Source organism: Suncus etruscus, chromosome 10 (assembly GCF_024139225.1).
Source record: "Suncus etruscus isolate mSunEtr1 chromosome 10, mSunEtr1.pri.cur, whole genome shotgun sequence".
NCBI lineage: Eukaryota > Metazoa > Chordata > Mammalia > Eulipotyphla > Soricidae > Suncus > Suncus etruscus.
Genome location: NC_064857.1, coordinates 110240461 through 110265625, shown reverse-complemented (window position 1 = coordinate 110265625; position 25165 = coordinate 110240461). Strand labels below are relative to the sequence as shown.

General features: G+C 39.1%; 1 protein-coding gene across 3 annotated transcripts in view; it reads right to left on the bottom strand.

Annotated features, from left to right (window-relative positions):
* ELMO1 (engulfment and cell motility 1) overlaps positions 1-25165 on the bottom strand; it is a 514761-nt gene that overhangs the window by 55710 nt on the left and 433886 nt on the right. For all 3 annotated transcript variants that reach the window (XM_049781864.1, XM_049781865.1, XM_049781866.1), the window contains one exon: positions 7736-7899. In XM_049781864.1, coding sequence (XP_049637821.1) covers positions 7736-7899 — 164 coding nt within the window. The remainder of the gene's footprint in view (positions 1-7735; positions 7900-25165) is intronic.

The window sequence follows — 25165 nt, the reverse complement described above, 5'->3', positions numbered from 1 at the left end:
GATCGATTGGCAACAACTGACTTGGATTTATACATATCCCTGTAAAATTTATATATTGTTTTCAAAAGCACAATAAAGTCTCCTGGTGTTCACACATCACTGAGATGAGCCTTCTAAAATTAGCATTCAATACAACAGACTAGGATTTAGAAACACCTCAAATGTCTAAGGGCAGAAGAATGAAATAGACTGAACAAACCACAACCAAAATCCAGTAAAATATGAAAACAGAAATGAAAAAAATTCAAACTAAAGTAATAGGGCTGAAAGACTTGGTAGTGAAATGAAAAACTCACAGGAAGGTCTCACCAGGAGAGTAACAGCTGCTTTAGACAGAAACAGTGAGCTGGAAGTGAGCTGCATAACAACTCCATACAAAAGAAAAGGTTAGAAAAAAGATCCTTTAAATAAATGACAATAGATGGCAAAATATCTTCAAAAAACGTAAATAGATGAAAATAAAAGTCTGGGACATTGGAATCATTGGAGTCCCAGGAAGAAAATCATTAATCAATAGTAAAGTACATCATTGCAGAGAAGTTACCAGAGATAAAGAGTGCATGCAACCACATCCTGGATGTTCAAAGAGTTCTAGCTAAAAGCAATCATCCAAGGCATATACTAGTCACAATGATGAATACTAGATAGGGATAGAATACTGAAGGTAGCAAGAGCAAAAGGAAATTTGCATACAAAGAAGCATCTTTAATGCAGATTTATCACAAACAACACCCAAAGTCTGAAAACTGTGTGGGATGTAGAGACAAAACTCAATGAAATGAATACTTCACCAAGAGTATTTCACCCAGTCTGACTTACAGGTTTGACTTCAGGTTTGAAGGAGGGATACACAGCTTCACAAATAAACAACAGCTCAGAAACTTTACAGACTCAAAACCAAACTTAAAAGAAGAAATAAAGGTCTATTTTAAGGCAAGGCAGACCCAACAACCACAACCAACTCCTACCAAAAGATGACATCTAATACCATGACAATCATCTCTCTCAACATCAGTGGACTTAACATCAACAGGTAAGAGAAGAAGAGGGGCAGTGTATTGGGTGCAGCCAGGGCTGCTTCTCGGGTGTGACTCAGACAGCCACATGTCCTGTGTTCAGGGGTGACTTTGGGCCCAGGTAAACTGGACTCCCTAACCCTACTCCTCCGATGGTCCGGCGCCCTGCTTGGCTTCCTCCTCCTCCTCCTCCTTCTCTTCTTTCGCCTCCACTGCTGACAAGCTGGACACCAGAAGTCGAGTGAGTGGGGAGAGGCCACCTGAGGGTCCCTGCCCCGAGCCCCAGCCCCGTCCAGAAATATGGCCCAGGTGACAGCGATTGGGGGAGGGATGGCTTAAGATAAAGGGACCCCGGGGCCTAGAGAGGGCAGGGCTGCCAGCTGGAGACATCACAGGGGACCCACCAGGACATGTTCCTGCTCCTCTCCCCGCAGATGCTGCTGTCACCCACACAAAGTCTGAGGAAGGGGCGCGGCTGAACTCCCAGGTGAGCCTGTGCTGGCCTAGTTCTGCTCAGTTCTGCCCGGGGTCCCCTCCCTCGGGGTCCCCTCCCTCCCCACAACTCCGGCTGTCAGAGGACCCCACTGAGCTCAGGATCAGGACCGAGAGAAGCACCCTGACTCACCCCCTGCCTCCTGGGGTGCAACTGGGTATCAGGGCACATGACTCAGTGAATTCCCCCAGGGTCCACTCTCCCCCCAAGTTCCAGAGCTCATGTTCAGACAGAGAGCTCATCTTTGACACTCACTCACTCCCACATCCACACTCAATAACACACTCAGGGACTGGAGCGGTGGCGCAAGTGGTAGGGTGCTTGCCTTGCATGTGGCTGACCCAGAACAGACCTCGGTTCAATCCCAAGGGTCCCATAGGGTCCCCAAGCCAGGAGCCATTTCTGAGCACATAGCCAGGAGTAGCCCCTGAGTGTCACTGGGTGTGGCCCAAGACTAAAAAATGAGAGAGAGAGAGAGAGAGAGAGAGAGAGAGAGAGAGAGAGAAAGAGAGAGAGAGAGAAGAGTGGCAAATGGATCAAAACAGTAAATGTTACTATTTTTACATTTTACTGCCTGCAAGAAACATGCTTAAATAGAGAAAACAAAGACTAAAATTCAAAGGCTGGAGAACTATCATTCAGCATACAACTTCCTTAAAAAGCTGGGATGGCCATACGAATATCAGATGGTACAGACTTTAGGCATAAAAAGATTATAAAAGACAGAGATGGGCATTTATTACTAATCCAGGGATGTGTAAACCAAGAAGAAATTATATTTCTAAACACATATGCAACCAGTGATTGGGAAGCAAAATACTTAAAAGTATTGCTGCTAAACTTGAAGAAAGACCTCAGGAGCAACATAATAATAGTGGGAGACTTTGACACTGCCTTGTCACCCTTTGATAGGACAACGAGGTTAAAAAAATTAACAAAAACATACTGGTTCTGAAGGAAGAAATGTAAGAGTCAATTAATATATGTATATGTATGCATAGTATATATATAGAGAGAGAGAAAGAGAGAGAGAGAGCTCTTCATCCCTAGAAAACTGGATACACATACTTCTCCAACACCATAGGACATTATTTAAGATAGACCATAAAACATACCTCCATAAAATCAAGAGAATAGAAATTATTTCTGCTATCTCAGACTATAAAGTACTGAAAATAGAGGTGAATCACAAGCTGACATGGAGAATTAACATTAAAACCTAGATATTAAACATTTAACTGCTGAAGAACCAGTGGGTAGAGGTGAAATCAAAGAAGAAATCAGACTCATGGAAACAAATGGGAATGAAGACATGAATTATACGACTCTGTGGGACACAGCAAAAGTGCTATTAGGACAAAATTTATAATTTTCCAGGCATTCATCAGAAAGGGAAAGGACTAAATAACTTAATGGCACTGCTAAGGAAATTGGAAAAATAATCAACAAAACGAGCTCAAAGTAAACAGGCAGAAGGAAATAATAAAAATCAGAGCAGAATTCAATGAAGTGGACACCAAAACATTCCAAAAGACCAATGAAAGGAAGAGTTGGTTCTTCAAAAAGATAAACAAGATTGATAAACTATTATAATAAGACTCACAAAGAAAGGAAGAGAGAGAAACTTAATAAGCAAAAAAGAAATGAAAAGGGGGAGGTCATACAGAAATTCAAAGAGTATTCAGAGACTACTTTGAGTATCTCTATGTCACAAAACAAGAACATCTGGAAGAAATGGATAAATGTTTGGACTCCTACAACTTTCCAAGTTTGAACCAAGATGATCTGGAATACCTGAATAGACCTATCACTATTGAGGAAACTGAAAGTGTAATCAAAAGCTTCCTAAAAAACAAAAGCCCAGATCCAAATGGATTCACTATTGAGCCCTGTCAAGCCTTTAAAGTGCATTTACAGCCAATCCTCTTCAAGGTCTTCCAAAATTCAAGAAACAGAAACACTCCTAAAAAGTTTCTATGAAGCCATCATCACCCTGATACCAGAAGCGAACAAAGACTCCATAAAATAATGAAAATTACAATCTAATGTCTTTGATGAATATGGATACATAGATCCTCAACAAAGTACTAACACACAGAAGCCAATAACTTATCAAGAAGCTTACACACCATGACCAAGCAGGATTCATTCCAAGGATGCAGAGATGGTTTAATATATGCAAGTAAATCAATATAATACACCATATCAATAAAAGAAAAAAAAACCAAAAACCATGATCAGATAGCTAGATGTTGAGTAAGCATATGACAAGGTCCAGCACCCATTCCTGATAAAAAAAAAAACTTTTAATAAGATGGGAATTGAAGAAAATGTCCTCAATATTTTCAAAGACATTTATCAAAACCCATTGTAAACATTATACTCAATCAGAAAAACTAAAAGCCTTTCCACTAAGGTCGGCACAGACAAGGTTACCTCCTCTTGGCACTTTTATTCAAGATAGTACTAGAAGTACTTGCTCTAACAATTAGGCAAGATAAAGACATCAAGGTCATAAACTTAGGAAAGGAAGAAGTAAAGCTCTTGTTGCTTGCATATAACATGTTACTATATCTCAAAAATCCTAAGGACTCCACCGCAAAGATTCTAGGAATAATAGACTTGCATAGTAAATTGGCAGGCTACAAAGTTAATACACAAAAAATCATGGCTTTTCTATACACAAATAATAAGAAAAAGATATTAAAAAAACAATCTCATTCACAGTTGTGTCTCAAATAATCAAGTACCTTGGAGTAAGCTTAACTAAAGAGATGAAAGTGCTAATAAAGAAAAGTATAAAACATGGCTGCAAGAAATAACAGAGGACAAAAAAAAAATGGAGATATCTACACTGCTCATGGATTGGGAGGATTAACATCATTAAAATGTCAATACTTGCTAATGCAATGTACAGATTTAATGGAATCCCTCTAAGGATACCTATGACATTTTTCAAAGAAGTGGATCAGACACTCTCGAAATTTATATGGAAAAATAAATGTCCATGAATAGCTAAAGCGATCCTTGGCAAAAAAAGACGGGAGGAGGGGCTGGAGTGATGATGCAGCTGCAGGGCATTTGCCTTGCACATGGCTGACCCAGGACGGACCACAGTTTTATTCTCCACGCTGCATATGGTTCCCCAGCCAGGAGCTATGTCTGAGCTCATAGCCAGGAGTAACCCCTGAGCATCACCAGTGGCCCAAAAACCAAAACCAAAACCAAAAAACATAAAAAAAATAATAAAGCTTAAAACTGCGCTTGTTAAAGAGGCAGGAGAGTAAGGAATTTCAGAAGGAACACGACACTGATGGTGAGCTCGGAGCTGGAGCACTGTATACCTGAAATTAAATTATAAATAGTCATGTGAATAAGTTTTAATCTAAAGTAAAAACAATATCACATGCCTCCGTGCTGTGGCGTGGAATGAGGCATCATTGTTCCCCCTGGAAAGGGGAGTCTAGCATTTTTCTTAAGTGCTTGCAGCTCAGTATTTCTGGCTGTTGACTATGGTTGAGGAATAATGAAAATCTTGAGTTGTACCTCTTGGAAAAGCTGGTGGTGCTCCATATAGACTTGCCTTGCCTTAGGTTTTCTAGTGATACAAAGTTAATATTTCCAGGAAGCATGTTCACTCCCTTGCACCTACCTATACTCATCAAAGTCTGCCTTCTACTCTGCAGTTAGCAGACCTTCCCAAGGGGTTGAGAACACACATAAACTACATGTTGCAGCGAGGCTACTGTACATTGAGAACCTATTCACATTGTTTAAAACTCTTCTGTCTTCCTGAACATAGCAAAGGACCTTTAAGGGGAGGATGAAGCATTAACTGAAGGACCAGTCCCAGACTTAGATCCAAGCTCGCGCAAGTATATCCTGGTCTTCCAGTACTTGGATGGAAATAAAACCTGCCAATTTTTCATGAAACTGAAGAGATAGTATACAGGAGATGACTGCTATAAAATAGCAAATATGTAATACAAGAATAAAAGAATCAAGAAGAAAAAGAACTGAAGGGGAGAAAGAAATATCAAATATTTTATAATTACATCATGGATTTCAAAATGACAACTATTACAAACTAAAATTATAGGAAAGTTCAGAAGGAACTGTGTTTGGCTGGCATGATAATACACAAGTAGGGCACTAGTCTTGTACAAGTTGACCTGGGTTCAATTGCCAGTCACATATGTACCTCTGACCCTGTCAGCAGTGATCCCTGAGTGAAGAGCCAGAAATATACCCTGAGCACCACTGGGTGTGGCCCCAAAACAAAAATTAAAACAGCAACAAATAAAAGAAAGAGGACACTCTCTAGAAGAGTAATAATAAATGTCACTATTTCCTCCTTTCATCCTTTTCCCTTGTCTCTTCCCTATAATATATTTGAGTAACAAAACTATCCTCATTCTCGAATAGAATAGGGAAGATAAAGATGTCAATAAAAAGAAAACATCCTGGGTTCCCTAATGTCCATATAAGTCTGTGTCATTGCCATAGCTCATTTACAGTAGGTGCAGGTAAACCCTCTTCCATCACTTAAGAAAGTCTCTCTGGTGGGCCGGAGAGATAGAACAGCAGTGTTTGCCTTGCAAGCAGCCGATCCAGGACTTAAGGTGGTTGGTTCGAATCCCAGCGTCCCATATGATCCCCCGTGCCTGCCAGGAGCTATTTCTGAGCAGATAGCCAGGAGTAACCCCTGAGCAGCACCGGGTGTGGCCCAACCCCTCCCCCCCCAAAAAAAAGAAAAGAAAAAAGAAAGTCTCTCTGGGGAGCCCATATTCTTCTCTCTCTAAAGTTTGTAAGAAACCTCATTTTGGGGTTCAGTGCCCCAGTGACTTAGTTGGGTACCACCAAATAAAATGCAGACACTGAGTGGAGTTGAGGTGTGTCTAAGGCATAAATGAGTTCTCAAACTAATTCAAAGGCTGTAATTTGCTATCTCCCACCTACATCCACTTCTTCCACCTGATGTGTTTTAGTCCAACCATGGAAAGTATGTTTGTTCACATACTCAGGAGCTCCATCTCCCCAAATGATCTAAAGATCACACAAGGTACAGGGATAAAACACACGGAGTCATCAGATCTTAAGGAAAAAAACAGAGACCACTCCTGGCAAAGTTTGGCACTTGGTTGCCAGAGCCTGCCAAAAAGTAATTCCTGAATGCAAAGCCAGGAGTAACCCCTGATCACTACCCAGCATGCCCCCAAACCAAAATCATATGCCGTTCCCTGGTGCTCAAGAAGATCATCATTTTTCTTGGAGGTTGGCCTTGACTATTCAGAAAATGCTAATTTTTATGGTTTCCTGCCTCCCTAATCATGTCACACACTCAGACGAAGCTTGAGTGTGCTGTTCAAGAAACAAAATACAAAAGTCATGACTTAAGTGACTTTTTTCCAAAAGGCATGCAACTCTGGGAGTGGGGCTTCCTCTAAATCAAATATCAAAAGAAAAGTAGCTTCTGGGAAACTCACAGACTTCAAAGTGGGCTGATCCACCATTAAAAAATAATCACCATGAAAATAAAAAGTCACCCTTCTGCTCAAGGTTCTAAGCATTTTCTAGATAGGGGTCTCACACTCGCAGCCCGCAGGCCGTCTGTACATTTGGTGGCCCTGCCCCAGAGGAATCTTTCTTTGTTTTGTTTTGTTTAAGCTGTCTGGGTCACACCCCCTAATGTTCAAGGTTACTACTGACTTTGCACTCAAGGATCACCCAACTTTGCCTCCTGTGGCCCCCAGGTCAATTGAGCTTGAGACCCCTGTTCTAGATGGAGATACAAGAAATAACATGTGTGGCGAGTGGCATTTGGTAGAAAGTTGGAGAGAAAGGAACCGTATGCTAGGATGACAGAATTGAGGTAAACTCTGTATGGCTTTATGTATCAGTCAGTGGATTGGGTCACTTGGTCATTATCTCTTGCCACTCAATGGGATCTATTTAGAATATAGCTGCATACAGAAGAAAATCTGTCTAAGTCTTAGGACAATTTTCTTAACCGCTTAGTGCTGTGAAGTTGGTGAGAGTAGTTACTAGGCTCCTTTCTTGATTGGTATGTTCATTGCTGCTACTTGTCTCCTACAGCCCTTCTGTCACACCAGCCCAATTTTCCTGAGGGAGAAAATTTGCTTGCATACAATGAAGCCTCAGCTTGTGAGGTAACTGGAAATGGTGGGTGAGAGCCTGTGAGGCCAAGATGGCAGGGAGCACTTACAAAATCGGGCGAGACTGGAAATCTTCCTGGTTCATCCTTTCAGACTGACGGATTTTCAGAATCTCAGTGTAGCTCAGGTTTTGCAGTTTGCTCTTGAACTGGTCCAGGGAGCTAGGCTTTGTTGTAAGAGCTCTCATGACCTGCTCCTTCACCACCTGCATTACCTGCAGATTAAAGAAGACCAATATTTTCCTGAAGGTTAGCCTGGACTAGTCAGAAAATAAAATGCTAACTTTTATGGCTCCCTCCATGATCTTCACACACTAGCAGACAAAATTTGAATGTGCTGTACAACATACCCAACTTACCACTAGACCCTTCTATTTTTCTCAAGTTTTATTGGAACCATAAAGAAAGAAATGAACAAAATGACTGGCAGTGGTGGGCAGGAATTGGGGTGGGGAGAAGCATGGATTGGATGGAGCCTCTTCACTTCATTTTTCTGCTGCAGAAGCAGTAGTAAACAATACAGGTCAAAAGAAGAGAGGCTTGCAGTACTTTTCTTTTATTTATTTATTTTTTTTGCTCCAAACAAAAATGCGGGGACACAGTGAACTGTGGAGGTTTGTTGGGCACCAATTCAAATGAACATGAACTGATAGCCACATCAGTTCCTCCCAGAATGCTTTCCTCATGTACTTAAGGCCTGAGCAAATGGTGCATTTGCAAATGGACATGTGGTGTTCTTTCTGTAACAGGCACAAAAAAGAAGAGGCTTATTAAATTAGAGCAGACATATCCCACTGGAAGCCTCAAGAAAAAAGAAGATGGTAATTTGCTGCCTCGGGACAGATCTTATATACAAAGAGGCAATTAACCATTACATCTACTAATGCAGATTCCTCCTCATCAGAACCTATAAAGGAAAAAAATAAAACTTCAGAAAACATAATGTGCAGCAAAGAAACTGGCTGGAATCTTTTTGTGTCTTTTCTTAGGGAGCCTGGATGCCAAGTACCCTCAAGAGATCATCAGATGCTCTCTGCCCACAATGCCTCAGCTCCTAGGAATCCCAGGCAGGGGCATAGTTTTGAAATGGTGTATGCATTAAATCACTATTAACAGTCCTGTGAATATTAGTATCTCAATAAGAACGGGAGGGGCCAGAGAGATAGCATGAGGTAAGGTAAGGCGTTTGCCTTTCATGCAGAAGGTCATTGGTTCAAATCCCGACATCCCATATGGTCCCCTGAGCCTGTCAGGAGCGATTTCTGAGCATGGAGCCAGGAGCAACCCCTGAGCGCTGCTGGGTGTGACCCAAAAAACAAAACAAAACAACAACAACAAAATAAGAATGAAAAAATAATTAAATAATTATTATTATCCCTGCATACTTTTTCAGGGAAATGATGCTAAGCCCTTATGTAGTATGAAAAACTCTTCAGCTACTCCTTCTATCTTATGATTAAAATATACTTTTGGAGTTTTATTTCTCTAGCTTAAAACTTTGGTTCCTGTTAGATATGAGAAAGATCAACAAGTTAAAGTTCCAATGAGTACTTATACTTTCATTGGAAGAAATATAGAACATTTCCCAAGGGTAGGCTGATCTGATGAGGAAGAAGTGGTGGTGAGGTACTTGGCTCCAAATAGAACGAATTCAGGAGTGCACTAGAAGCACAGAAAAGATGGAACAAAAGACTAGCTGTATTTTTTCTCTTCAGTTTTATTTGTTCTCCTCGCAGTTTTATTTGGTACCAGCCCGTGAAACTCTATGATCACTCTGAGTGCCAAGGAAAATGAAACCTTGTAAAAAATTGTTAGTGAATATTTTAGATTATGAAATAGTTGTCAAATATTGCCTCTCTCTTAGCAAAGTAACACTTATAAGGGCTAAAATCTCAATACTTTATGTGGCAAATTAAATCAAGACTCTTACAACCAACATCCTAAACTCTCCTTGGAATCATCAGACCTTCTGTAATGGTTTGAAGAATTCACAGAAAATGTTGCAGAAACATCAGAAAACCAACACAGTGAGCCCTTTTAATTACAGCATGTGCTTTGCCAATAACATAAAAGAAAACTTGCCCTTGGAGTCTGCATTTACTGTTAATATTGATGAAGTATTTAATTAAGGGCTGAACATTAGCTGAACTGGTGAAAGTGGGAACACAGAGGAACAAGCATAATATGTTTATGCCTGGAGGAGTCAGACATGTTAACATGTGGAGGGGGGGGGTGTCTATGATCTCATTGAATTGGGAGAATGAGCATGACTAGAAATAATGCTAGGAAGGTGCCTGGGTCAGACAGGTATGACTTTATTGGTTTAAGTTAAAAATTCATGTTTATTTTTTGGGTAATGAATAAGTTACCAAAAGATTTTTTGGCACAATACAATACAATACAATACAATACAATACAATACAATACAATACAATAAAAGATATAGGTTAATACACAGAGGATGTATTACTCTTCTTGTACTCAGAACAAAAAGGAATGCCAGGGAAATGGGCATTGTTGAGATAAAAATGTTTGAAATTGAAAGATAAATAAAAGTTAATGGTGTGATGTAGATGAATAGGGAGTTTTAGGCCAAGGATTCCAGCAGAAATAAAAGCAGGACAGAAATAGTGCAGGCCTTGGGTTTGGGTTAGGCCTTTATACATGGAGATGGGCATGAAGTGAGGATTATTTCTTCTCCAGAGATGCACATAATTCAAGCAAGGCTCTGGCTCTTGATAGCCACTTAGCTCTGTTATGGTTGGGTGAATGTAACCATGAATGGGTGATACTGGGTTTGATCCAACACCTGCAAATGAGTGGCATTGGACTATGTGGTATTGAACTAGGACCTGGGATAGAACTTCCACCCTAACTCGGACTTTAAAATAGACCTTTTTAGTCTATCCTTACAACTTAGTAGATAGGCAAATAGTTCTACTTTGCTTACTGTCCTCTATAAAGTGTGGAGATAAATACACCTTAGAGCATTTATACCAATAAATTAGTTATTGTTATGAGGTATTCCCAAGACAAAAAAACTTCAGAAGAGGAAAAGTCTTCCTAGAATCATGCCAACAACTCTGTAATGACCTTAAGTGCTCAGAAGATGTGCAGGACACGTCCACATTACATTTGGGCTTCAGTAAACAGAAGTTAGTGGGAAAGATAGAAAAGACCCTTCTTTTGCTTGTTCTAGCTTGCGCCCCTGCACACACATATACATATCTCGTATGGGCCCCACTCTCCAGGCCCAGGATCCACCACGCCGGCCTCTCAATACTTTGTGCTCCAACATCTGTCTTCAATTACTCCTTCCAATAGTGACTAAGAGTCTTTCAGCACCTGCTCAACTCTCCACCTGCTGCCCTCTACAAAGAACTTGTGTCCTTGTTCTCAGAGAAGAGGAATATCCTATCGCATGAACACTGTGGTTTATCCAGATTCGACAAAATCCAATGAGGTCTAGTTTCTGAGATGATGTCTCTCTACCATATGAACAAAGAACTAATCCAATGATTCAGAGAAAGAAACTGCCTCAAAAATTAGTTTTACACACTTAACTCTGAAACAGTCATGTTTCCATCAAAGCTCCCTAGAGGCTATTAATGTGCAACTGTGATGGAAAGTCACAAGCCTAAACGTAGAAGGAAAGAAGCAAGGAAGAAGACAGTGGTCACCAGTTGGGGTAGCAATACTGCTTTTCCCAAAATCTGCCCATGAGATGCAGCCAGAAGGACCCAGAAGTTAGCTTTTTACTATGGCTCAAGGCTTGCCTGTTAAAGATAGTCACCTGGAACATTCAGAGAGAGGGTGGATGACTGGCTTTCTCTGATACATTTAGTTCCCCATAAGCCACCAACACTGGGGACTGCAAAATTGTCCCTGGATTGCTTCTTACTAGGTAGCCATTGGCACTGTGGCATGGGCACCTGTCTACCTGAATCAGGCACAGTGTAGGGACTTGCATAAGCAAAAGTAGTGACTTTTTTCCCTTGTCCTTGGATAGAAAGGGTGTCAAATTCTAGACTCATGGTAGCAGCTTGTGCAACAAAACAGAAAAGGTGAGTTCACTGCTGGCAGTGTCCAAGTCAAGCTCAGGCATCCCAAGAGAGGACTACTATGAGTGAGTGCGAAGGTGACTTTCCTTGTGCACCCTGGGAGAAAAGCATATGGGGCTAGAACAGTGAGAGGGAAAGATCTCAGCCACATCATGGCCTTGTTCCAGAATATCCCATGACTCAAAGCTGCTAATAAAACAGCGATTTTGAGGTAGCTTCAAGGACCCTGATATGCTCATCATAATCTAAAGCAAGATGTATAAGGTCTTGTCATTGTTCACTCCCACATAACTCATTATACACAAACTCCAAGGCTCAGTGTAGATGTTATCTGGGAGCATTCATATCCTGAAGACCAAGCCTCACAGCACCAAAGTTGTCCTACTGCTTATACAAAGCAGTAAAAAAAATTGAGATTAGACCCAAATCCATAAAGTGCAGTGAGGAAACATAGGCAGAATACACTTACACCTTAAAGAAATTTTCGAGGATAGAATGCAATGGTAAAGGCTATAGCATCAAATATGAATAAATGGGCCTACATCAAACAATAAAGCTTCTGTATGGCGAAAGAAACCTGGGCTAAAATTAGAAGACAACTAACTAGATGGGAGAAAAGTTTTGCACTCAACACATCAGATAAAGGTTTGATATCTAGGATATACAAAGTACTCACAAAGGTTAATTCCACAAAACCTAAAAACAATCAAAATATGGGGAGAGGAAATGAATAGATACTTCTTTGATGAAGACCAACAGATGGTCAACAAACACATAAAAATGCTCATCATCATTTATTACTAGGGAAATCTAAATCAAGAATAATGGGAACAATCTCTGTTGGCAGGGTTGTGGTAATAAAGGAACTCTCAACTATCACTTGTAGAAATGTTGCCTGGTCCAACCCCTATGGAAAACAGTATGGAATGTTCTCAGTAAACTAAGTATCAAGCTCCCATATGACCCAGTCACCCCACTTTTGGGTGTTTATCCCCAGGAAAGGAAAACACTGATTCAAAGGATGTATGCACACCGCTATTCATTGCAGTGCTCAGTACAATAGCTAAGAGTTGTAATCAACCTACGTGTCCAACAGCAGACAAGTGGATTATGAAGATATGGCACATATATGTAATGAAATACTACAAAATTGTAAGTTATGATGCAATTTTCTACAACATCAATGGAACTGGGAGATATATTAAATGATGTAAGCCAGAAGAAGAAGGATATATCACATATATGTGGTATTAAGAATGATTGCATGAATAAATGCAATGGTCTAAATGGGAATTGTCCAAAGCATCCTTGGCCCCAGAGTAGAGCGAGGAGAAGGAAAGGAACTAAGTAGACAAGTAGTAAAGACAAGTAGTAAAACTAAGTAGACAAGTAGTAAAACGAATATGAAAGAAAGAGGGCAAGTGGCCAAGCAGTGTCAGATACTTTGTAAATTAGAATGATTTTAATAAAATAAAATAAAATTTAAAAAGTTACGGGCAGCTTAATTTGCAGTACTGTTAAGAGCCATAGCTCAGGCTACAATGTCACTCCACTGGACCCAGAACCAGAGTATCTGCATCCCTCCACCACTGTCTCTATGTCTTGTCTCCACGCCCCTGCATCTCGGATGTGGAGTATAAAACCACGTAGGAAAGGAATAAAATAAAGCCAATGGTAACAGATTCTTAGAAGTGACCCATGAAAGGCATTCCATTTAAGTCTTATGGCAGCTTTATAGCCAGTAAAAATCTAAACCTTTCCCACTGGGATTTGATTTTGGAATAGGTGTTTGCAGGTGTGCTGCAGAATAATGAACATAGAAACACAATTTGGCTCACTTTTTATGGGGTCTGCAGGAAGCTGGTCTAGAAGAGGGAACAGGTGAGATGGGGAGTGGGATCTAGGTCTTATATCTGCAGTGATCTCCACGAGAAGGGCAGGGAGCAGGAGGAAAGGACTGTGTATCCTGCTGCTGCCTCTCCCAGTCAAAGCAGGGAACCAAAGGAATCAGTGAGGGTTGAGATTTGCAGAGCAGACTAATAATTGAAGCCCTGGATGAGAACAGGAAGCTGTTTTCTCCAGCAAATGCTAGTGTTGGCCTCAGGAATGGTCCAAGTAAGTCACATGACCGTGATGCATTTAATCTTCAGCTCAGAAAGCACTACATGCCAAGTATGTCTGTCAAAACATGTGACTGTGTGTGGCTAAAGAGGCAGACTTTTCTAGGACCAGGCTTTCCTCAGAGATGAGTGGGATGGGGGAATGTTGACACATATGAAATAATTATGCTACCATTTGCTTTCTCTTGCTGGCTCCCACAGCTAAGCCACACTTTGCCAAGCACAGGCCTTGAAAGCAAAGTTTTGTGTAAACCTCTTGAAAGTTACAGAAGACATTTCCAATGGGTAAAGCCTGCCAAACAGAAGCACAGCCAAGACTGTAGCCAGACTGCACACCCCTGGTGGATGTCAATGTACCCACTCTCCTAGAAAGTCCTCCAAAGGAGGAGAAGAACTGTATTGTAGAAGTAGCTGAACCTAAATACGATCTTCTTTTTTCAGTTACAGAATAGGGTTGCCAAGCACATCTGTGCTCAGTGACACCTGCTCAGGATTGCCTTTGTTGGTACTAAAACTCTAGGTAGCTTACTCACACAGCATCAACCCATTTTTTCCTTTCCCACTCATTTGTTGGTAGAATTTGAGGAAAACGAGTGAACAGTACTTTCATCTCACATGTTGCTCTCCCTCAGATGTATTAATATTCACAGATGGCATATTGTTCCTAATTCATCTCCATGTGCCCAGCACATACTGGACTAATAAGAACCTCAGTGGAAAGAGATTCATCAGCCTCCAGCTACTCTAAAGTCAGTCAAGAAAGAAATGAACCATCTGCTATCTCACATGGGACAAACCTGCAACAACAGCCTGTTACTGTCTTTCAGGTCTTTCAGCATGTTAGGTAATTGTAACAGATGCAGAGAGGCATCTGCTTTTATGGAGGGCAGATCTCATCCATCCATCCATTCATTCATCCACCTATCCATCCATCTACCCATCCATCCATCTACCCATCCATTCATCCATCCATCCATCCATCATCCATCATTCATCCATCCACCTATCCATCCATCTACCCATCCATCCATCTACCCATCCATCCATCCATCAGTCATCCATCTACCTATCTATCCATCTACCCATCCATCCATTATCCATCATTCATCCATCCACCTATCCATCCTCTACCCATCCATCCATCCATCATCCATCATTCATCCATCTACCCATCCATCCATCTACCCATCCATCCATCCATTCATCCATCATCCATCATTCATCCATCCACCTATCCATCATCTACCCATCCATCCATCCATCCATCATCCATCATTCATCCATCTACCCATCCATCCATCTACCCATCCATCCATCCATTCATCCATCCATAAGAAGACGACTACTCAGAGATGAGGAAGTGAGGGAAGAATCTGGCTCCCACAGCTGCTCTGTACCAGGTCTGACAGCTAAACTCAGGAAACAGCTTGAGGCCTCAGCAGGTCATTCCAGTAGGACAGTGCTACAAAAAGGGGAGTCTGGAAGTGCCCCCTGACTGATACACTGGGCAGATTACAAGGGTATGCAGTATGACAGAGCATTCAGAAGAATTCACTATCTCAACTCTGTGCTATGTGTGGGGAAGCAAGAATATGAAATTAAAGACTTGAATAAATCTGAAAGTTACGTAAGAACTGCAAAATGGGCAAACAGGAGAGACAGCTGAGCTGTTGTTCTCTTAGATCTGGGGCCACCTGAGTGTTGTTGGTATAGTTGTTAGCAGCTTTGAAAATATATAGCACACACCGTCTTGAAAGCTGAAAGGCAGTTAAGAGGAGATCACTGTGTGAACAAGTAGCAAAGGACTTCAAGACTTACAGTGCAAATGGGCTATAACTATAATTGGGGACAGGAAAAATAGTGATTAATAAGCATGTAAATAATATTGTGTGTATAAATATATTTCTATTTTTATGTCATCACTTCAACAACTGTGATTATAGACTGTGATGAAATTATATAGTCTTTACCTTTCTCCTGTAAAACATTGAGCTGTTTGATGGAAAGAAACTATCTCATTTGTCTTTTAATCATTTATGGATTTCAATGTCCTCATACACATAAAAATGTATTCATTAATTCAGAAAACCAAAGATCATATTTCTGAGCTATGTGTTAAATAAAATAAAAATATTTCTAGTAAGTCTTTGAGAAGGTCAAGTACAAATCCCTGTGATAGTTTTAAATAAGGAAAAGAGGGTTTATAGCAGTAGCAATGATAGATTAACTTTGGTTAATTCAGTGTTATATTCATGCCCTGTTATATTTCTCCCAAATGGGGAAAATCTCTAAGCTCTCCGTTTTCCATGGCCAGTTATTAAGAGTCACAAGGAAGAATAGTACTTTTTAAATGCTAGCAACTGTGAGCCACTTATTATCTGTAAGGGAGAACCTGTCAATCATCCCAGCACAAAACTAAATTGAAATACCTGTTCTGCAATAAAACCAACAGTTACTTGGTTTGAGCAGATGAGCTTAAGGATTGGTGCTGTGTTGCTCCACTCAATGTGTTTTCCTTTCTGCTATACCTTACTCAACTATCCCTTTCTCAACTGGATGAAGGCAGCTTCCAGAAAACCACTGGAGTGTGGTTGTTTCTCTTACTAATGAGTCGGTTGGCTGAAACAGCAAATTATATGGTATACATATATTCATTTCTCTCTCCAAGGCCAATAACAGACATCCGCAATTTACCAAGGTACTTTTACTTTCCCCTTCTCCTGAAACAGGATTCTGCTTATAGGCAGGCACTATCAAATGGACTGAATTTTCTATACACAGTAGCAATGAAGATCCTCTACTTCTTTTTGTTTTGTTTTGTTTGGGGGGGCCCAACCTGGTGACATCCAGGGGCCACTCCTGGCTCTGTGCTCAGATTGCTCCTGGCTTGGGGGACCATATGGGATGCTGGGGGATTGAACGCTGGTCCGTCCTTACGTCAGCTGCGTGCAAGGCAAATGCCCTACCGCTGCGCCACCGCTCTGGCCACAAGATTCTCTACTTCTGAGAAACCAATGCTGCTAAACTAGTTAATCTAAACTGATACATTTATTAAATAACTTTTAATTTATTTGAAAATCCTTTGTCCATTACCAAATTTCTCTGTGAATGAATTGAAGTTCTTTTCAGAGTCTGAACTTGTATTCACATATATCCCCGTAAAAGTTGTTTTACTGATATCCAAGAAGTGTTTCTACCTTTCTACTATAATTTGGCGATTGAAGCCATTTCAGGAAATAGTCCATTGCAAAAAATTTGTGGGCCCAATGTAAGTTCCAAATAATTAGGAGGAACTGATGGAAGTTTGTGGAATGCATGAGAATGCATAGTTCTCTATGTTAAATAATAGGCTTCTGTTGTTCAATAGTTCACCGTTTGCCTTCAACTCAAATTTTAATAATTTGTAATTCTAGAAAAAATCTTTTATGACTGTAACAAATGCTTGCAAAGCTTTCTTGAAACTATTACTTAGATAAAAACTAAGAATGGTTATTCATTCTTGCTTTTTTAACACAAATGCTCTTTCGATTTGTTAGTCATAAACATGTAAAATGATTTCCAAAAGAGTAAACTGATTGTTAACAGTCATAGGGACTGTTAGTTTTCCTTGGGTGGGCATTTATCAAGTTGATATGCTGTACTCTATGTTTGGAGTCTTTAACCTCATTCTCTCTTTACAACAACCTTATCAACAGAAGGTCTCCTTTTTATTTTTATTTTATTTTTAAAATTTCAAAATCCAAGGCTTGGGAAATTTAGATCATTAATTGACAGAGACTTGGATGTAAGCTATTCTGAACTTGAATGTGTATGCTGGAAATAAGGCAACAGAAATATCAAGCAACAGTTCATTTCAGATTATGAATGGAAAAGAAAAGCCTGTAACTTTAACCTACAGTTAATATATGCATCCACCTTAAGTTGGCAAAGAGATGACTGAGTAATGCATAGCTTCCAAGGATGTAGTAAGCATTTAAACAGTAAGCAGACAAGAAAAATCTATAAATGAAGTCCATCCAGTGTGACATTTTAACTTTTATTATTACTGTCTATAACAATGTAAAATATTGGCATCAGAGAACTGGCAAGAACATCTGACAAATGAAAATGGATCTGCTCAATATGCTGAGGTTTAGCAGGAGGAAAGTAATATACACTTTACAAGATAGTATTAGCTGATGAGACTAGAAAAAAATTACTCTCCTAAAATGAATGCTTGAGAATCTGCAGAAGCCAAAATTAATCCAAGATTTTAAAAGAAAAGAGGAAATACCACTGAAGATGACCCAGAAACCCTAAAATTTATAACAAAACTTGGTGCCTGTTAACTTTAGCTGATAATCATCATATGCATCAAGATTGGTAAATGTGAGCTGTATATACAGGAACAGAGAATTTTATGAAATTCTGAAAATAAAAAACTGACACTAAAAATACTATAAAGTGCTTATTGGTATTTGCTAATACTTATTTTTCAGAGAGCTCACCTTGGCAAAGTTATTCTTTCCTTCTGCTTTGCCTATTTTGGGTATGAAACATTTTATGAGTCCTTGTTTTTGAAGAATTTCCTCCAACAAATCACTACGTTGTCCAAAACAGAGGGAAGGTATCTCAGGAAGGATCTTAAAAGTTATAGAAAAAAGTCAAAGCTAGGCTTCACTCTCTCCCTTCAAATCAATAGATAAGAAACATGGAGGTAAGGTGTTTGCCTTGCATGCAGAAGGACAGTGGTTTGAATTCTGGCATTCCATATGGTCCCCTGAGCCTATCAGGAGCAATTTCTGAGTGTAGAGCCAGGAAGAATCCCTGAGTGCTGCCAGGTGTGACACAAAAACAAAAACAAAAACAAACAAAAAACCCAAAAACAAAACAACAACAACAAAAGAAATATAGATAAACCAATAATACATTGTGGTATTGTTCTTCTTTTGCATAGGCGCATTAACATGGGAAAATACTACATATGTAAACAAGGTATTATCTAATACAGATAGGAACACAAATTTGTAATGGAGTTAGGCCTTAAACCCCGAACACTGGCATAATGAGTTGGCTCAGGCCTCCGAAGAATGATACACCCCTGAACTGTTGACCGTCTACGAAACAACCACAATTGTCTACAAAATCACCAGGAAGCAAATCTCTGCCAGGGAAGACCCTACCGCTGCCCTGGGCTTGACTTTACTCCAAGGAGTGTTCCCTTAACACCCAGATGACTCAGCAACTGCAACAACTTGCTTGCAGGGCAGGACGCTCCGCATCTGGTGGTGAGGTGAAATTAGAGGACGCTCCACATCCTGACTTCGATGAAACACAGAAACCACATAGAAACCAGAATCTTTAACTACAGAAACCAGACAGGAACAACAGCTAATGTGTGAAAAAATTTCGCCATGACTACAGAGAATGACTCAGGGGTTGGATGGCCTAGTATGCCTGGAGCCCAGAGTCAGTCTTATACCAGAGGGCTTCAGGGATAAGGTCTCTTTGTATTTAGGCTAAGGTTTTTTTTTTTCCTTTTACCCATATTTTGCTGGGCCAATGCACACAACAATAATTGCCACTCTCACACCATTATTACTGTATTTTTAACTCATTCTTTCTAAGAGAAAAAAGAGCTTACTGTACTTTCTGCTAGTGCTTCAGTGAATTCATTGTAAGTCAATAGTTTTCAAAAATATTCTTTCCTTTCTCTTCCATCTCTTTAGTTTTTCTTTCAATTTATTTAAAAAACACATGTTGCTTTTGATGTCCCTAAAATATATTATTATCAGTTATGCCAACTATGTAAGGCATTTTCTTAATGAATTCATAAAAAAGAAATATACATAAGAATCATAAATGGATGTTAAACAAAAGCACATAAATGGATGGCTTTAACTAAAGAATAAAATAAGCGTTTTTTGGGTACAGTTAATGTACTCTTCTTTCTGCAGAAGGCACAGTAATAAAAAGAGGGAAGGCAAAATTGAAGTGAACACAGACACATATAAAATCAAAAAATAAAAGTTACACAGAACTCTAGGATCCTAGAATTTTTTATGATATTGAACTTTCAAGGTCAAATTGCAGCTTATTTCAAGACAGATTTAGGTTTTTACTCAAAGCCAAACATTAGATAATAATGTGGTTCACCTGGGTCACGTTGGCTTGGCATCTATTTTGTCACTTAAGTTTTGGGCTTCTTTTGTTTCATAGGTGAGTGGTGGGGAAAGGAAACATGGATGTGGATACGGTGATAGAGCAGAGACAGGAATCCAAAGTCCCTGGTTCTAATGCTCCGTCTTTACAGTCTACTCTAATTCTACTAAAATGGCAAAGCAGTTTTACCAAATCATTCGAATGGCATGTTAGACTGGGGTCATTTCTAAATGACATGTGTCACTCCTATTTGCTTCACAAGAACAAAGATCACTTCTAGTTGGGATAATAATGAAGTATGAACACAACTGATTATGGGTTGGATGGTGTATCTCAGGATAATTATTATTATCCCAAATGAGAAGTAATAGAAGACAATTATTCAAGATCACTTTGGAATTTGAGTGGAAGACTGAAGGCAAAAGGCAAGCACGGAAGTGTGGCAGGATAGATTTTCATTCTCTCTAAATTTTTATGTTTCTGGATCCTGGGAAAAATTTCTGACTATCTAAGTCCCAGATTTACAAAATATCAGATTACATAATAGACCTTTCAGAGTAATAAAAATTTTCAAAAGTTTTTTGTGAAGCAGCTTTTATGGCACTGGACATACTTGATGTTTACAATTTAAGCATATTCACTTAGGGAGACTAGTGTCTGAGAGCCTGAGATATAGAAAGATTAAATGCTGCAACTGCTGAGTAGAAATATTTGAAATGTATCTTGCAGGAGGGGCACATATTTAAGAGCTTTAAGCATTAAAATGAAGTTATAAAGTTAAAGATTAATAACCAAATGAGAATACTTGGAGCATATCTGATATTTCATCTTTCCTTTGCCTCTTTTGTAATTTTGACCACTGCTCTCACCTCTTTGCATTTTCTGACCCCAAATGAATTTGGGTATTCTTGTAATTTTGAACTGTTTATTTTGAAAATAATAAAAGACTTATTTACTCTAAAGAAGGAGTAATTTTATCCTAACAAAATAATGTTCCTAAATTGTCTGACCAGGGCTAGCTACTGGAACTCAAATATTACCAATTTTTTGGTAGGTGGAGAGAAGATATTCACTTTGAGGAAAAAATCATTACAACACGTGCTGCAACCATTATGTTATACATTAAAAGAACCTCAACTAAAACTAAAAGGATTTAGCTGTAATTTCAACATGAATGTGTTTTTTTTTTTTATTATCACCGCACCTAAACACTAGAAAGGGGAAAAGAAGATTTAGATAATAAACCAAGTAGTACAACAGCTGAATGAGAAGGGAAAATAAGAAATAGAAATTACAGAAAGCAAAATAAATACAAATAAAGCCTTTCTTACAGTAAAGTTTATTTTGTAAAGAAAAAGAAAAGCTAAGGGCTGGAAAGACAGGTAGGCTGCTTGCTCTGCAGACTGGCAGATCCAGGTTTGGTTCCTCGCATCCTATAAGGTCTCAAAACCTGCTGGGAATGAACCTGCATGCAGAGTTCAGGAATAGGCAGGCCAAGAATTCATAATCGAGTCCAAAGCACTGTAGTGGAGGGTTACTGGTGATGACTATTGTGGGGTAACATATTTGAAGAGGTGTTAATTTCTACTCACAAAACATACATAGTACAGTATTACAAATTATAAACCAGTGAAACCTTATACAAAAAGAAACCCTATAAATTCTTGGTCTTTGAAAATCTCAAGACACTTCACTGACACAGAGTTATAATCTTTTTCTGAAGCCATAACTGCAGAGTAGATGAATTCCATGGCTAGTTTAGAAATAGTGAGGGCCAAATCACAAGAGAATAAAGCAGTCATCTGGAAGTAGTACAACATATTAGATTGATGGATCATTTCTAAATATCTGCCTTGGCTGTCTGTACCAGTCAACTTTGATCTATTTGACTTTGGCTAAGAGGGTTTCTAAAATAGTTCCACAAACTGCACACTCTCCACATACCATTAATCAATCAGTCAAACTAAACAGGCCTCAGGCCCAGCTGAGAATACAGCAGGTTAGCTCATCACCGCAACACCTAATGAACAAGCATGAGTGATGGCTGTTGGGCAACTACCAGGCAGAGAATGAGTTAAATGAGTATGGTTTCAGACATTACACTTGTTTTCTTTTTAATGGGTAAAGCTTACTGGAATTTAAAGTGTTTGGGTCACTTAGTAACACTATTTAGCAACTTTCAGGATATTAGACGAATATATATATGAATTGTAAGTAACTCTAGCCAGTGGAGAAAAGTGTAAAAGTGGGATTGACAGGAGCTTTGCTAAAAAAGGACATCAAAGATCCGGCCTGGATTACAAAACAGGAGACTCTTCTATGTCTTTTGTCATGATGCAACATTCATGCATTAGAAATACACAGAAGATTCACGGAAAAAAATGCTCCATGAATTAAAAAATATGCATGATTAAAAACAAAGGCATGTCAGTTAATTATCTTTAATATTAATTCTGCTATTGGTTGGTAGAATCACAGGGGAAAGGCAGGAGACCATTGTAGGGTCATATTTAAAAGAATTTAATTTTGAAATGATCAAAAATTCATACTGGAGCTGGTCATAGATTTCCCAAGAGATACATAAACCTCTGACGGTCAAGGAATGAGTTTAAAAAAATAGCTCAATGTAGAAAAAGCTAGAACATTGGTACTGATTAAGTGGTTTTGATTTCTTGTCACTTTATTTTTTGATTTATTTCCTAAAATTCTTCTGTATTATAGACAAAAATGTCACAAGAAATGTTCCAAAGAAGTCTTTTGCTATTTACTTGTATTTTCTAAATCCCAATTTCCTTCTTTATAAAATGGATATCACAGATACTTCAAAATATAATGAGGAGTATCTAGTTAGAAAATGTAACAAAAATTATTGACAAAGGAAACTATATCTATTGTTTCCCTTAGCTTTTCTTCACATTTAAGATATATTACTTTTATCTTCCACTATACCTTGTTTTACATATATTTATTAAGTTGTGAAAACTTTCAAACACAACACAAACTTTGTTTGAATAATCACTTCTCACCTCAGAAATGGTCTGGGAGGGGTTGCAACAAGTGCAAACGACTGAGTGGATCAGAAGGAACAGTACAACAGGCATTCGCTGATCTTAGACGGGTAGCATTATTAACACAATCGTATCTTGTGCAATTTATGAGTTTACACTCCTTTTTCATTGCTCTAGATTCCTTAAAGGAGACCTCGTTTAAAAAGTACTCAAAATATAGTTAAGGACAGAATATTTTATATACCTTTTCATCTATGTAAATAATTTTGTTGCTCTGAAGAATTGTTGCTTGCACAAGGAAAATGTCAATTATGTTGAGTAGAACACAATGTGTGAAAAAGTTTATTTTAGAGGAAACTGTAAGAAAGTTGTAGAAAAAGACTACAACTATGAATGTGAAAACTGAAGAATATCCGTATTCTTATACAGATTTTGTAATATTTATGTAGATATATGGTTTGACTAACTTGAACACAGGAAATCATGGAATGTGAAGTATGGTTGTCCTCAAAATAGAATACTTAATTATGAGTATAATTGTGATAAGAAAGAAGGGAGCAGCAGGCAGGGTGTTTGCCCTGCACAAGGCTGATCTGGGTTAATCCTTGGTACCCCAATATATTACTCTGAGTACCTCCAGGAGTGCTCCCTGAGTCAGAACCAAGAATAAGTCTATGTACTAATCATAAATTGTAACTGAGGCTAGACAACGTGTTGCAAGTGTTTATTAAGCTCCTATAAACTTCTCCAGTTACCCATCTAAATCAGGGATGGTGAACAGGATTTTGACCCTCACTCAAAATGGCAAAATGCAATATTGTGTTGAATAGATTATTGTTAAAATGAGATGCTTTTGTGTGAGTGTTTGTCTGTTTTGGCAGGTCACTGCGTGGTGTGGCTCTCTGACTCTCACAGTTTAAAATGTTGGCCCTTTGTGTCAAACTTGTTCACCAACCCTGAAATGGAACATCCTTGACAGTCTCTCAGTACATAACTCAGAGAACTGTACAGAGTTTTAAGGCTCTAAGTCATAGTAAAATGACCATTATTAACTTGGAGTTCTTTGAACTATTAGAAATGATGTCCAATATCATGAACAGTGTTTTTCAATATTCAAGGAATATAGCTTGTGTCAGATTATCAAAGTTGGTCAGGAGAAGTCTTGCAAGGACCTTTGACTTAAAGGGGTTGTGTGAGAAGAAAACTAATGCAAATCAGGCAAAAGCATCTCAGCCTATAAACATTCTTCCAAAATGTTCCTAAAATTTTCATGCGACAATTTTAACATCAGCTTAAATTCCTCTTAAAACTGTTTTCCTACTGCATTTTCCTTGAAGGTGTGTGACTTCTCTTTTGCACTAACACTGATGAAGTCATCTTGTTCTACCTGATCCTTTATGGACAATTGCCCGGCTGTGATTCCACTTTCAAATTAGTGTCTAGTCCCAGCTTTACGCTTTTGGTTCTGCTTTGGCCTTTCTATGTCCCCTGCCTGTTGGGACTCAAGATCCTCATCTGAACTATTGAGATGCTTCCTAACAAACACACTTTACGTTCTCCATCCCTCAGTCTAGTGGGACCAAATTAGGCTGCGTGGATCAAGATGCTCAACTGCATGAAAGATAAACTCTTCAGTGTTGATCACAAGTCCTTTGTCCCCTGTTCTAGTTTCATTACCTTTTAGAAATATTAAGTTACTGGTAAATTCTTCCAGCTTTTATTTAAATCTGTCGATGTCTCTTCTGGAAATGTCTACTCCTTAACAAGCTATCTGTTCTTCACCCTTCATTCAGGCAGGCTTCATATACAGTATTACTGTATAGGAATGATTGGTTTAAGTATACATCAACTGCAACTCCTACTGCTCCCCTACTCCTTGGGCAAGGATGCCTATTATTTCCAACACTTAAACTATTGCTGGTTCTACTGAACTTTTGCTCAGTACTCATTTCCTTCAAGTAAAACAAACAAACCAAAATCATTAGCTTTTATGTAGAAACTTGGCTAACTGCAAGTAGTTACCCTGAAAGGGTCATGAATAAAGGCTTGACTTATGAATAAAGGCCTGACTCTCTGTGAGAAGAAATAGAAGCCCTCCTTAATCCCATGAGTCCTGCCCCTTTGACAGTGACCAGAGTGTTAGCCAGCTGA